This window comes from Vicia villosa, linkage group LG7 (genome assembly GCF_029867415.1).
Source record: "Vicia villosa cultivar HV-30 ecotype Madison, WI linkage group LG7, Vvil1.0, whole genome shotgun sequence".
Lineage (NCBI taxonomy): Eukaryota > Viridiplantae > Streptophyta > Magnoliopsida > Fabales > Fabaceae > Vicia > Vicia villosa.
The window spans coordinates 29,277,780-29,293,308 of NC_081186.1; the positions used below are offsets into that span (position 1 = coordinate 29,277,780).

At 32.9% G+C, this 15,529-nt stretch overlaps 2 protein-coding genes and 1 long non-coding RNA gene across 3 annotated transcripts; all 3 read right to left on the bottom strand.

Moving 5' to 3' along the window:
* Positions 1 to 3,012: 3,012 nt before the first annotated feature.
* Positions 3,013 to 4,815, bottom strand: LOC131617073 (cytochrome P450 736A117-like). The gene is made up of 2 exons (XM_058888453.1): positions 3,892 to 4,815; positions 3,013 to 3,802 (listed from the first exon to the last, which is right to left on the bottom strand). The coding sequence occupies exons 1-2, from the start codon at positions 4,777 to 4,779 to the stop codon at positions 3,197 to 3,199; spliced, it is 1,494 nt and encodes a 497-aa protein (XP_058744436.1). The 5' UTR covers positions 4,780 to 4,815; the 3' UTR covers positions 3,013 to 3,196.
* A 6,969-nt stretch (positions 4,816 to 11,784) lies between these two features.
* On the bottom strand, positions 11,785 to 12,280 carry LOC131617074 (uncharacterized). Its single transcript, XR_009288416.1, has 3 exons — positions 12,180 to 12,280; positions 12,014 to 12,089; positions 11,785 to 11,893 (listed from the first exon to the last, which is right to left on the bottom strand). It is a non-coding gene; the product is annotated as an uncharacterized LOC131617074 (long non-coding RNA).
* An 859-nt stretch (positions 12,281 to 13,139) lies between these two features.
* On the bottom strand, positions 13,140 to 15,074 carry LOC131617075 (cytochrome P450 736A117-like). The gene is made up of 2 exons (XM_058888455.1): positions 14,154 to 15,074; positions 13,140 to 14,039 (listed from the first exon to the last, which is right to left on the bottom strand). The coding sequence occupies exons 1-2, from the start codon at positions 15,039 to 15,041 to the stop codon at positions 13,434 to 13,436; spliced, it is 1,494 nt and encodes a 497-aa protein (XP_058744438.1). The 5' UTR covers positions 15,042 to 15,074; the 3' UTR covers positions 13,140 to 13,433.
* Positions 15,075 to 15,529: the final 455 nt, after the last annotated feature.

The following is a 15,529-nucleotide window of genomic DNA, read 5'->3' on the forward strand; positions in this document are numbered from 1 at the left end:
TTTGATGAGAATTTTAGAGAGGAATTGGATAAGGATCAAGGACTATTGAACTGTTTTTTTTGTACAATCTGGTAGTGGAATTTGAATTTTGCAAGGTAGTGGGATAGTGGGATGAAGGACATGGTGGTGAAAAGCATTCCTTTGTGCAGAAGTTTTATTTATTTTGTCTATAGTGCAATTTCTAGAATGAATGAAAATGGAACCGTGAGATTGGCACAAGTGGTCCCCAACTATTTTTGCTCAAAAAATCTTCAACACTTGCTTGACTAAAAAAGAACTAATGGGCTTTGGGTCAAAATGACATGGGCCTAGAAAATTATCTTTGGACCTATTAAAACAAACATAACAAAAGAAATATGCAACAAAGAAAATAATTTCATAACTTTAATAGAAATTCAATTTAAATAATTAAATCAAATTAAAATTAAAATTACAAAATCATGGTTAGTAAAAATGAATAAAATCGAATAAAATGTGCAAAATGAACATGTCATGTATATTTTGACTTTGTAAATGAATGCTAATGCGAATGATGCTATATACACATATATATCCTTTCTTTGAATTTTCTTTAATGAGATGCAAATATATTAATGCCTTAAATAAATGATGCAAATGATTGTGAAACAATAAAATTAGTAAAAATATGATATAATCATATGAGATGTAATGATGCGAATGAAATGGAATTGTAGGGTAAAAACCAGGGTGCAACATAAACAATAACATATATTCATTTAATTATTTTCTGAAGAGAGGTCCGAAAAAAGAAATGAAGGTTGTTGGATGGGGAAACAAGCTTACATTAATGGTTCCTCACTATCTCCCACCTAAGATGCAGAGGTGGATGAATGATTCTGCTTTATCTTCACTCCAAAGAACCAATTTGACGATGATAGACCAAAACTTGGTATCAGCACTTGCATAGAAATGGGATCCAAAGACATCATAATTTCACATGCCATATGGTGAGATGAGCGTTACACTAGATGATGTTTCTTGTCTATTTTCATCTGTCTATCATGGGCTTGTTCTGGACCCCGTGAGATGTCACTAAAGAAAATGTTATTGCTCTAGTTGTTGATTACTTGGAAGTGTGTTAGCTTGGACATTTTAGCTGAAGGATTCTTCAGAGAATGTTAATAACCACATTTGAAAATGACTAAGTATGAAAATACCCAGTCTTCCACACACTAGTCACGTCGACCAAGATGAATGGACTAACTTACTAGGCATGGTTTAGAAGAGTCTCTAGAACATATTCGTAAGATTAAGATCACTCTTTCTTCAAAACATGTCCAGTATCTCAAAAATATTTGCAAAAATCAATTCTTCGATAAAGTGTCAAGATCAACACGTCCATCAGATGTTGGGGACTTAGTGTAATTTCCAGTCTAGGCTTCAACCAAACTAAGGATGTTTTGACGACACTATAGGAGTTGACCAGAGACTCTTGATAGAGATCGTTGAGGGGTTCAAATGCAGTCATCAACGTGATGGTTGGTTTGAGCAGTTTAAACATTAAAGACGCGTGGAAGCAAACTAGAAGAGTGAAGCCCACATAAGAGGATACGTGTCAAGTTCTGTGGAGATAATCGATGTCGAGGGTTAACATTGTATTAGTATATAAGTTGACCTCATTGTTGTCGTCAAGGGTCGCAAAATTCATCAAGCACTCTCTATAGAACTAAAGCATCCAAGTCATAGAGAGAAATAACTTGTGAGAAAATGTTTGAGTCTGGGTCCTCTCTTTTATTTATTTAAGTCTTTTAATTGAAACACATATTTTAATGAAATTTAGTATGCTTTTGGCCTTTTATCTTCTTCCAAATCAATTCTACATTATTTCACTTAAAGTTTATGTTCAGTTTGTCAATATTCAAACATCTAAGTTCCAATTCTAAGAATAAGATTGGTTCCGTATCTGGCCTTAAGTGTTGATGATAACTTTACATGTTATCTTAACGAACAATTGTATACTCTAACGGTTTTGATCGACTGTGTAGCTTTTGCTTTATAGGTTCTGACTCTAGTATGAAGGCGTGTGATCTTATCAGATTCTAAACTCAACACTCTAAAGATTCAACATTTAGAATATTTGGATTTTCAACCTCAGTGGATGACGAAGAATCACCATCATCAGTTTTTTTTATCATACTTGCAATTATATTCCTTACACCGGCTATTATAAGAATGAAGGAAAAAAATCAACAAAATGTAAGAAAGAGGATGATAAATGGTACATGAGAAGAAAATAAATCAAGAACCGATTAAAAGTAAGTGAAATGTAAAGATTATGGTGAATCAAAGAACGCAAAACCCATACAAGAAAAGAAGATGGTGGAATAAAAAGTCTTTTAAAGCTCAAAGGAGGAAAGAACTTACAAAATTCATACAAAATGAGAAGATGATGGAATAAAAAGTCTTTTAAAGCTCAAAGGAGGAAAGAACTTGCAGAGAGGAAAGTAAGTCTCAGCTTGCAAGACACAGCAAAAATTGTTTAAAAGATCCAAGTAATTCTTATATAGTAAAGTAATACATGTAAATCAACAATAAAGAAAATGGAAAGAAAAAAATCAACAGTCAGATCTCGCCTAAAAAATGCGACGCCAGTTGAGTGCACTAAACTCAACAAAAAAATGTTATTAAAATAATTTTAAAATTTAAATATTATTTGATAGAATATAGGTCGACGATTGGTCCATAGACATATATTTTTTTATCTTTATAAAAATAAAACTGCAAAAATGGAAGCTTCATAACATTGAAAAAAGAAAGACTACTAAAGAGGGGAGTTGAACGGGAACAATACAATTATGAGAGAGAAGAGGCAAGTTAATACCCACAATAATTCTTAAAAAATGATTTAATCATAGATGTTCAGTTGATTTAATGGCTGCTCTTTGTTTCTTTCACCTCTCATTACAAAAGTCTCTCATTTAGTTTATATATTAAAAATTCAATATGCAAAGTATTTGGACAACTGCCTTATTCAAAATCGTACTAAGAAAGTTCAGAAAAAATACAAAAGATTGCAGTTTTAATACATAATCAGCTACAAGAACATACTGCAATAATTAAAATAAGATGATGCTCGCGCACGATTTACTGCATTATTTATTACTAGTATCAATATAGTTTTTTTCTTTTCATATTTGTAATTTGTATTGCCTCCAACTTGTTGATTTAGTCCTCCTTACTTACTAGTAGGGGTTGCAAGTGCAATAATAGGAGTATTTTTATGCGCAAGAAAGCCAGTAGATTGAGCCATATCTAATGTCTCATACCCTCCAGGTATTTCCCAGTCAAACTGATGCACAAGGTTGGCCAATATAATTTCATTCACAGCCAACGCATACACTACCCCAGGACAACCTCTTCTCCCTGATCCAAATGGAATCAATGTGAAATCATTACCCTTAACATCTATTGTATTGTCCAAGAATCTTTCTGGCTTGAATTCTTCTGGTTCATCCCAATTCGCAGGATCTCTTGCAATCCCCCAAATGTTTACAATAACTTGTGTCCCAGCTTTTATACGGTAACCGTTGAATTCGGTTTCTTCTTTGCTTACTCGAGGGATTAGTAGCGGAGATGGAGGATGTAATCGTAGTGTTTCTTTAACCACTGCCTTTAAGTATTTCATGTTTACCAAATCTTCTTCTGCTATCTGTGTTTTACCATTCGCCGCTGTTTTCACTTCTTCTTTCAATTTCTTCATCATGTGTGGATTCTTTATCAACTCTGACATTTCCCAATCTAGCAAACTAGCTGTTGTTCCTGTACCTCCAATAAACATGTCCTGTGTATAAACAAACATATAAGAATTCATGAAATAGAGATTTTAGTTTTACACAGAGTTGTCTTTGAAGCCGTGTAAGGTGGACTTACCAGTAAAAGAGCTTTTATGACAATTCTGTCAATAGGAAAGCCAAGTGCTTCAGTCCTTTGAATCCAAAGCAAAACATCAACAAAATCTTTATGGTTTTCTTCACCCTGATCATCATTGGCTTCTTTGTAACTTTTGATATGATCTTCAACAACATCCTCCAAAAGATCATCGAACCGTTTGGCCACTCTTCTTGCTCTTCCATAAGTTCCAGAAACATGGGTCACCCAATCAAGCCAAGGTACATAGTCTCCAACAATAAACATACCAAGTAAATTGGTAAATTCCCTGAACAACTTTTTAAATCCCTTCCCTTCTTCACCGCTATACTTTCTTCCCAAAGCAACCCTACAAACAATATCATTAACAGTCGAAGCAATTAGTTGACTTAAATTTACCGGCTCTGAAGTAGACGAACAATGTTTTATCTTCTCCATCATTAAACTGATTTCTTCCGCTCGTACAGAACGAAGAGATTGAACTCTTTTAGCACTGAGTAGATGCAAGACAGATATGCTCCTTAACTGTCTCCAGTAATCTCCATAAGGAGCTGTTGAAACATCTTTGCAATCATATATAAGTATCTTGTAATTGTTCTTTTGGGGTCTGTCTGCAAAATGATGATCATGGGTTCTCATTACCTCACGTGCTGCTTCGGAGGATGAGATCAAGAGACATGGCACACTACCAAGATGGATTTGCATGACAGGGCCATATTTTTTAGCTAGAGATAAAAAAGTGCGGTGAGGGAATTTACCAAGTTGATGGAGATTTCCTATTATGGGTAATTTTGGAGGAGAAGGAGGTGAGTTTTTGCTTTTTCTGGAGTTGGAATACCATTGGATTAGAATGAAGAGAACGAGGGAGATGGAAGATATTATGAGAAACATTGTGTTGTATTCGCTTTTTTTGTTGTTCCAATATGGAGGAAAGGCACTGCTTTATATAGTTCGTGGAAAGGGATGGAGGCCCGACATTTATTATTTTTAATAGTGTGACATTTTGAATATCAAGATATGAATGAAGTCATATAGGGTGGTGTGTTGAAGACTTACCTACCCTCCTTAATTCTTAATTATAGATCTCTTTGATAAAATCACAAAAATTAAAAAAGAAAAAGAAAAAATTGATTTCGATACTTCATGAATCCAACAAATTATAGATGCAACACTTTTAATTTTAATAAAATTAGGGGTGTTACACCCATCATTCATTTTATTGTATATATTCATTTTAGAAAGTAAAATAAAATAAGTTATTGTATATATGTGTGTGTTTTTATTAATACTGAAAGAAAAAAATAAAGAAGGAATGAATAAATTAGGAAGTGTTTAAAGTGAGACAAGTAAGAAAATGAAATATATTCCCAATAAAATAAAAATGAGAAACAAAAATGTTCTGGACGTGAGTCTTTAGCCGCCGGAAGAATAAAAAAAACAAATCAATATTCCATATCAAACAAATTTGCAATAATATTGTCTATATTTTATCCTAAATTTTAGGATGAGTTTTTTTACTAATAGTTTATTATTGTTTTACAATCAAGTGAAGGGACGAATGACTCTCCTTTTTCTCATAATATACGGTGTAAGAGCCCCTTCAAAGGCATTTTAGAAAGGTGTTTCTTAGCACAGTTGGACGTGATTGTTGCGATTGTTTCTACGGTGTATTTGAGATGGTCTATCATGACAAATGAGGAGCACCAATCACTATTAACACAGAGTTGCGAGAAGCAAAGAGAAACAGTAGAAGAATCCACGAAGATATTCTAACCTTGACGTCGAAGAATTGCAACAAGCTCACTCTCAACACGCGCTAGAGCGAAAATAAACCTACTTCAGACAGAGAGAATTCAAATTTCTGCAACTAAGAGATAATCCAGCTAGGCCAGTCAAGATCGGGTTTCGAACTTCCCTGAGATAAGGCCCATGCTAGTTGAATGTCTCCAAGTGAACATCGACCTCTTTTCTATCTCTCCACATGAGATGCCTGAAATTGATCAACAAGCGGCTTGTCACCAATTGAACATGGACGACAGAACTAGGTACGTATCTCAGTGACGGAGAAAATAATGTCCCAAAAAGGCTAAGGCTACCAAGAAAATAATGAGAGGTATTTCGGACGCCAAGTTTATCTCAGAAGCGAAGTATACTGAATGACTATCTAATATGGTTCTAGTTTGAAAGGCCTCGGAAAAATGGAGGATGTGTGTCGATTATACCAATCGTAATCAGAAATATTATGTCCTTTTTATCTTGACGCATTACATATCTTTCAACATCAAAAGGTTTTGTTTCAAAACTAATTTTAAAGGTATTGTTCACAAAATCATCAGGTGTAACTGGTTACACCATATGGTTAACTAGTTACACAAACAAAAATATATATAATTTTTTTTGAACAGCATTAGGTGTAACTGGTTAACCAATTGTTGTAATCGATAACTCCTTCGAAAAATTCCAATTTTTATAAAATGCTTCAGCTGTAACCGGTTACGAATATGGGTTAATCGGTTACCACTGAAGTAATGGTACTTTTCACATAAAATTTGATTCCAACAGAAACTAAATTTCATCTATCAATCAAGGCATTGATTCATAGTATTGTACTTTTTCATAAAGGTGTAATGCATGTATAAATAGCAAAGGTTTTCGATTTTGAAAACTCACCACTTTCATTACAATTCAAACTCAATCTTTCAATTTTGACCAAGTGCGTTGTGTCTTAAACGTTTGGGTTAATCTTTCTGCATTGAATTTCATTCCATCACTAAAATTTTCATCATTTAAATTTTGAGCACTTGTGTAACATACTAGAAATTGTTTACTTGAGAGAGAATATTAATTTTAGAAATTGATAAAAGTCTTACAACTTCAAACATTTTATAAAAATCCAAATTTTTATATACCTTGTTATCTAGGATTGTTAGAAACTAGAGAGTGAAAAAGGGAGGATTTTTTTCTTTTTCTACTTTGTAAAATCGTAAGGTAGTTTGCTTTGGTGATTTAGTTAGTAACCTGTGTATAGAGGCTGGGATTTGGCTTGTATAAGGCTCTAACAAATAGTGAAATCTCTTGCGTGTTATAAGGGGACTAGACGTACTCTTAGATTGTGAGAGGAACTAGTATAATTCTGTTGTGTTCTTTACTTTTTTTCTCTTTACCGCTTTCATAATCATTATCAAACAGGAAAATCAAGTAAAATTTTTCTAAAACCTAAAATTATTCAAAGCACCTATTTCACTCCTCCCTCTTAGATGCACAATGCACTTACACCAGGGAGCAAACAAGCCAACTATCAGTACAATGTCATGCCATTCGAGGTAAAGAACGTTAGGGTAACCTATCAGAGAATGATGAAAAAAATTGAGAAGAAATAGGTGAAACACTAGAAATATGCATGGATGATATAATCGTAAAACTTGACACATGTTGGACTCGAGACTTTACACACAAGACCGGGGGGGATTGTATGGTTCATTAAAAATTGATTTTGAAGAACTTTAAAAATAAAACCAGAGTTAATAACATATTTGAAAACTTAGCACCGCAAAATAAGAAGAAGAAGATGAATTGCATAAATAAAGGAGTTAAGGAAAAAGAAGAATACCAAAAATTATAGAAGTTCAATCAAATAAAAAATGATAACCTAATATAGACGCTTAATTAAACATATTATATATATATATATATATATATATATATATATATATATATATATATATATATATATATATATATATATATATATATATATATATATATATATATATATATATATATATTTCCTTCGAGGTGCGATTTCATCCTTTAAACTTGGACCAAATTATTTCATCTAACAAACACAACATACTATTTCTCAATCCATCCTCGAATAAGAACAAATCTCTTAAAATACACTCACAAACATACATTTAATAGTATTTTTTTCTGACGAAATCGGATTTAAACCGGGATTCCTTTTAAGAACAAATCTCTTAAAATACACTCACAAACATACTTTTAATAGTATTTTTCTGTCGAAATCAGAATTAAGTCGGGAATTCTTTTAAGTTAAACTTTCAATTCAAAACTACTTTTCAACCGATTAAAAGATCTAATTTCTTAAAAAAGGGTTTACTATAACGCAAACGAAACCGGGGAATGTGAGAGCTCCGGTAAAGATTAGAGAGTAAAATTTGGTTCCAAATACGCGAGAGCGACGGTTCCTGTTCAATTAATTCCTTTTCAAGGTAGAAAATGATGTCTCGTAAGTAATCCTAATTAGAAATAAGAAGAGTATTGTTGTTCGATGAAAGCCACATTCCAGTATTATTTCTCTGAATCCTTTTCAAAGTTTATTATTTTATTTTGCTCTAATTATTCCAAACGGTCTAACGATCGCCTTAGATAAACACTATAAAAATAGAAACAGATAGATTGACTATAAGGTCTTTGTGGGATCGACAATCTTTTACATTACTCTTATACACTCCGTATACTTGCGGAAACACGCAATCAATCAGCAAGTGGTTATAACCTCTCTACTATGTAAGGATGGAACACGCCATTGTTCAGATATAATTTAAATTCATACTTCATTCACTCACCTTACTTTCATACTAACTTGAGCGTTGGAGTGTTTACCTTAAAGGTTAACCCCTTTCACCCCATCAGAAACTCAAGTCCACTGTTGCAATCTGCAACCTTCGATTTCTAATTAATTCTGATTTTCTCGCGGAACATATTCCACTTAACATCTCTATGTAGAAATTTTATTTAATCAATCCAACCTTGACAGTTTTTATATTATCTGATCATATATACAAAAAATCATAAAACTTGAATTGTTGTTATAATTTTTATTTTATTTTACTAAAGATTAAACTCATGAACTCCAACTTCTTAATTTTTGATTCAATCAGATCAAACCAATTGAACTACGAACAGCTACTAGTCAAAGACCTGTGCTGTCGCCCGGGTGTATTATTTGTGTTGTAGTATTTTTTGAACGATACAAAAAAATGTGAAGTTAAGAAGTTTGATCAAATTACATATATAAAATGGAAATTAACCATTAAAAAAAGTTTTACTAATAAGATATTAGTAGTATGAAAATTAGGTTCTAAGTTAAAATAATGATCCATAAAAAAGGTTTAAGTGTATTAAATACCTTTATTGAAAAAGAAAAAAAAGAATTTTGTCTCTCAAATTAAGATAATTATTGATTAAATTAAAATAGATATTATGTTGATAATGACCTGTGAAATAAATAAATAAATTATCTAAATTAAAAAATAAATTATACTATCTTGAAATTGATTTTTTAGATTGCTAAATTATACTATCACGCAATTATCTAAGTTAAAATAATGATTTTTCAAATATAAGCTAAATAGTACATTGACTAAACAGTTAAATAGATAAGGCACAATTTGTAAATTAATATTCTTTTTATCTATAAGTGGATTAAAGTGTAGCTTATTGTCCAACACAAACTTAAATGTTAGCATATATTCAACACCCATTGCCAAATTCTTACCCAAAAAAGGGTGTTTGTTTAGAATTTGTTCTATGTTTTCAATAATTTAATATTATTTATTCACAGGAAAATAATTTGAAAACAAAACCAGAAACTAAAAAATGAAAAATATTCATTACAACTACATTCTTTTGGAAAACAATCCCTCAAATTGTGGTAATAAATTTGGTACACCTGTTAGATACAAATAAACATGCAATAGCATTAAATCGTTCAAAGGAATCAGTTGTCCATCAAGGACCATGCTTCAGCGATGCCTTCACAAATCAGTTGTCCCTTGAAATTATCATCACTATATAGCAATAGCATTAAATCATTCAAAGGAATGAACTTTAGAAAAAGAGATATGACAGATATATGGTTAGCATTAAATCATTCAATATCAAGCATTGAAAACATATGCTAACAACAATACATTCTCTTCCCACACAACTTTGAGATATGACAAATCTTTTAAATAAAATCCAAGACTCGACATATGCCTCTCACTAAACAAAAAAGTTATAAAAGCTATACAAACTCAGTGTAATAAATTGGCTGGCAACCTGAAAAATAGTAATTGAGGTAACCTCAAGCAAATAGCAATCATATAATCATTGGTTTAACTTTAACTATTCTTAAGCAGATATCAATATGTCAAACAACATAGGAAGTTCATGAAATGCAAAATAGTTTCTGGGATTTATCAATCCAAAAAAAGAATAAATAAATAAAGATTTGGATGCAAGATAAAGGTTCAACGTAAAATATGCCTCTTCTGGATAGATAGGAATATGCAACTGCAAATAGCTGCAATTACTTGGAGAAGTAAAGAAAGTAAAGTTGTAGAGAAAGAGTTCAATAAAGAAAAATATTAAAGGAAAATAACATTCGAGAAGAAGAGATGTTTTATACAGACAAAAATGAAAGTTTCATATCTCAATAAATGATTTGGATGAGTACCAAACTTGGTTCTCCACTGCCAAGACCCTCTGCTATTCTAGAAAGCAGATCAAGAGAGCACACAACGAATTCCTTGTCATAATGAGGCCCAACAGCAGCAAGATTGGCTTGAAATAAGAAAATGCGCTTAACTCTTTGAAATAATATCTCAAAATCAGTTATCCACTACTAAAATATGAGTATGTCATACATCATAATAGTAGCATAGCAGGATGACAAATGAAATCACAGGCAGACAACACCTACGAAACTATCAAAATGTTTTCCACAATGAATAGAATAACCATAACCTACGGAAGCTGACATGGACTGATGAGTTAGAAACAAACTAAATACTTAAAACCTTGATGGTTTTCAAATGGATGTGTTTCTCAAATTTCGAAGTTTAACAAGTTTTCACATATCCGTGAAAGATGTTGATACTATAAAACCACGCAGGTTTACCATAAAAAAAGACTCACCACTGACGCGTAGAAAAATCAAAAGCAGCGTACCTGAGTAGTTTCCCGACAGTAACGTTCTCAGCTCTTTGCGTTTAATCCACATCAAACAATAGCAACAATTGTGAATCAACTACAAATTGCTTCAACACATACTTGCAACTTGCCAACCTGCCAAAGAATCATTTGGTTGCAATTTGGAGTTTGCATGGCAGTTCCCAAAAACCTTGCTGCATCTGATCAGACCATATACATCTTTCAAAAAATAGCCTAAACTTGCATCAAAACTTGTCCACAACTTGATTTCAAGCATACATACCTGCCTACTGCATCAAAATAGCCTTAATCTTACGAATGAAAACTCAATTATGCTACTTAAAAATTAAGCATTTAATAATGAAAGGAGGCAAAGATGGGAAATATGAAGTAAAGAACAAATTAGATTGCATACCATAGGCGCTAAGAATAAAGCAGAATCTGCAAGTCTTGATGTAATTATTATATTTGGTTAGTACTTCTCAAGATATTGAACAATAGGAGAAGCTCCCAAGTAGGTGCTGATACCATTCGCAAATTACAGCCAAATTTTATATCTAGCTTAACAAAAAAGTAAAGTATAGAAAGTATACATGAATCAAAAAATTTGATCAGACTCTGCATAGTTTTATTGACAGATAAACAAAGAGGAATAGAATGATCCACTGACTTGGTTCAGTAAGTAAATTAGAATGTAGCCGTAAAAGTCGACAGCTGAAAGAGAATTACAAGAGACATAAAAGTAGATTCCTACACCCTCTGTGATGTATATTTTTGTAGGTGAAACTTTTGAACTTGAAATAGACAGAGAACGGAATCAAAAATCACTAACCTCTTTCACTCCTAATTTTTCCTAATCACATTAAAAATAAACTAATTAACAATTGACAATGCAACAATTCATTAAGTAACACTTACCCGTAAAACATCGGAAGAGAATGTAATTCTACATCAAATTGTGGTCTAAGGAGAGTTTAACTGAGTAACACTAGCCGAAAAATGTCGTTGTTTAAGGTAAGGCCGGTTATCATCATTATGCCATCCAATGCTTGCTCCTCTACTCCAACTAATTTATCCATAATATAATAAGATGGTAAAAACAACTTAATTAATCGCTTATTGCATAAAAATTTATCATATAAGTGTTTATGCATAAGTTAAAGAATGGAGTGAGCGTAGTACAAACCTGATTAAACCTGTGAATTCGATAAAGAGCTCAAACTGACATTTGAAAAACTCGTCTAATTTATCTTTCAACCTTTCTGTAATTAAATTTGCAAAATAAACAAATGAGAGTTGTATTCTAGAAAACAATTAAAAGATAAAAATTGAAATTAGGGTAAATAAGTTACCTCGGATTGGAATAAAAGGAATGTTGAATTGCAAAGAATTGGTGGCAATGAGATGTGAGAGAGTGGTGGATAAGACGTTTGGTTTGTAACCAACGGTACTGCTACACTTGTGAACGAATTTCAACTCCTTCAACAAAAGAAAACCAGTTAGAATTGAAAATGGTGCATAGCATAAACATAGCAATAGTATTGGAAAGTAAGAAAGGAACAAACTTTGCACTCGTAAGGGGAGAGGAGGTTAGGGATGAAGATGCGTGGGTGTTGTCGGATTTGGTTCTCTAAAGAGAGCGTGACGAGAAGAGAAAGAAAATGGTGTTGATTTCTCCATTGGAGGTGGTGATGGCCATAGATTGGATGGAGAAAGGGGGCAGCGCGGTCTAAGGTTTTGTGGGAAGAGAATGCAGAAAAGAGAACACGGGTTGGGGTGGCGTGGAGAAAGGGGGTGCACCGATCTGAAGTCGCCGGCGGGGGCTTGCTACGAATCTGCAAAGGGATGAAGATGAGCAGAGAAAGTGATAGAGAGAGTAGTTTAGGGTTCACAAAAGAGATCTGAAACGTATTGGACCAAAGGGTGTTATGGAGGGAAAGTAGACTAAATCAAATTGGACCAATGAAAATGTAACACTTGTTGAAAAAGGAGAAAATTTTGTGTTGTATTTTGTTGATTACAAAAATGCCTTTTTTTCTTTGTAAATGCAATTTGTGCAAGGGTCAAATTGGTCAGTTTGGCCAATGGGTTAGTAAATGTTAGATAGTAAATTACAAAAATGTTCTTTTTTCTTTGTAAATGCAATTTGTACAAGGGTCAAATTGGTCGGTTTAGCCACTGAGTTAGTAAATGTTAGTAAATTTGTTTGACTATTAAATTGGTAGAATTTAATTTCTGAATATAATTGTTAAGTGGAGTAACTTGTAGAGAAAGAAATCACATGTAGAATTCGATATCATAAATATGTTGTGATCTCAAATTTACTCTATTATTTGCGGCATTCTAATATGAAATTTATTTTAGAGGAACAAATGCAAAATCCAAAAAGATTACAGGACAACTCAGTTATTGTAAATCTTACTTGGAAAATTCAGTAGAAATACCATGGATTGCAGTTTTAAAGCATAATTAGCAACAAAACCATACTGCAAGAATTAAAAAATAAGATGACGCTCCTGCACGAGTTACTGCACTATTTTTTTGGTATCATTATAACTTCTTCTTTTCTTTTTTACTGCCTCCAACTTGTTCACATTTACTCCTTCTTAGTAACTAGTAGGGGTTGCAAGTGCCATAATAGGAGTATTTTTGTGCGCAAGAAAGCCAGTTGATTGAGCCATATCTAATGTCTCATACCCTCCAGGTATTTCCCAGTCAAACTGATGCACAAGGTTGGCCAATATAATTTCATTCACAGCCAAAGCATACACTACCCCAGGACAACCTCTTCTCCCTGATCCAAATGGAATCAATGTGAAATCATTACCCTTAACATCTATTGTATTATCCAAAAATCTTTCCGGCTTGAATTCTTCTGGTTCATCCCAATTCGCAGGATCTCTTGCAATCGCCCAAATGTTTACAATAACTTGTGTCCCAGCTTTTATATGGTAACCGTTGAATTCGGTTTCTTCTTTGCTTACTCGAGGGATTAGTAGCGGAGATGGAGGATGTAATCTTAGCGTTTCTTTAACCACTGCCTTTAAGTATTTCATGTTTACCAAATCTTCTTCTGTTATGTGTGTTTTACCATTCGCCGATTTTTTCAATTCTTCTTTCAATTTCTTCATCATGTGTGGATTCTTTATCAGCTCTGACATTTCCCAATCTAGCAAACTAGCTGTTGTTCCTGTACCTCCAATAAACATGTCCTGTGTATAAACAAACAAATACTTGGTTAGATAAATTCTCCGAAAAATAATACATGAAATAGAGATTTTAGTTTTACACATAGTTGTCTTTGAGGATGTGTAAGGTGGACTTACCAGTAAAAGAGCTTTTATTACAATTCTGTCAATAGGAAAGCCAAGTGCTTCTGTCCTTTGAATCCAAAGCAAAACATCAACAAAATCTTTATGGTTTTCTTCACCCTGATCATCATTGGCTTCTTTGTGACTTTTGATATGATCTTCAACAACATCCTCCAAAAGATCATCGAACCGTTTGGCCACTCTTCTTGCTCTTCCATAAGTTCCAGAAACATGGGTCACCCAATCAAGCCAAGGTACATAGTCTCCAACAATAAACATACCAAGTAAATTGGTAAATTCCCTGAACAACTTTTTAAATCCCTTTCCTTCTTCACCACTGTACTTTCTTCCCAAAGCAACCCTACAAACAATATCATTAACAGTCGAAGCGATAAGTTGACTTAAATTTACCGGCTCTGAAGTAGAAGAACAATGCTTTATCTTCTCCATCATTAAACCAATTTCTTCTGCGCGTACAGAACGAAGAGATTGAACCCTTTTAGTACTAAGAAGATGTAACACAGAGATGCTCCTTAACTGTCTCCAATAGTCTCCGTAAAGAGCGGTTGAAACATCTTTGCAATCATATATAAGTATCTTGTAATTTTTCTTTTGGGGTCTGTCTGCAAAATGATGATCATGGGTTCTCATTACCTCACGTGCTGCTTCGGAGGATGAGATCAAGAGACATGGTACACTACCAAGATGGATTTGCATGACAGGGCCATATTTTTTAGCTAGAGATAGAAATGTGCGGTGAGGGAATTTACCAAGTTGATGGAGATTTCCTATTATGGGTAGTTTTGGTGGAGAAGGAGGTGAGTTGTTGCTTTTTCTAGAGTTGGAATACCATTGGATTAGAATGAAGAGAACGAGGGAGATGGAAGTTATTATGAGAAACATTTTGTTGTGTTTTCTTTCTTTTGTTGCTGTTCCAATATGGAGGGGAGGCACTACACTAAATAGTTAGTTGAAAGGGATGGAGATCCAACAATTATTATTTATGCTAGTGTGGGTCACAAGTTGCTGTTGAATAGCAAAATATGAAGTCATAGGGTGGTATGCGGAAGGCTTACTCCCTCTTTCTAAAAATTTACTTTTATCTGTTTTTATCTTTTTTTATCACAATATAGTTGTATCTTTTAATATTATTATTATTATTATTATTATTATTATTATTATTATTATTATTATTATTATTATTATTATTATTATTATTATTATTATTATTATTTTTAATATTATAATAATTATATTATTATTTAAAAAAATTTGTAGCCATCAACTTCAATTAATTATCACACTCGTTCTTAAATATATCATCTCTTTGACTAAATCACAAAAACTAAGCTTATTTTGATACTTCACGGGTCTAGAAAAATGACAAGCAT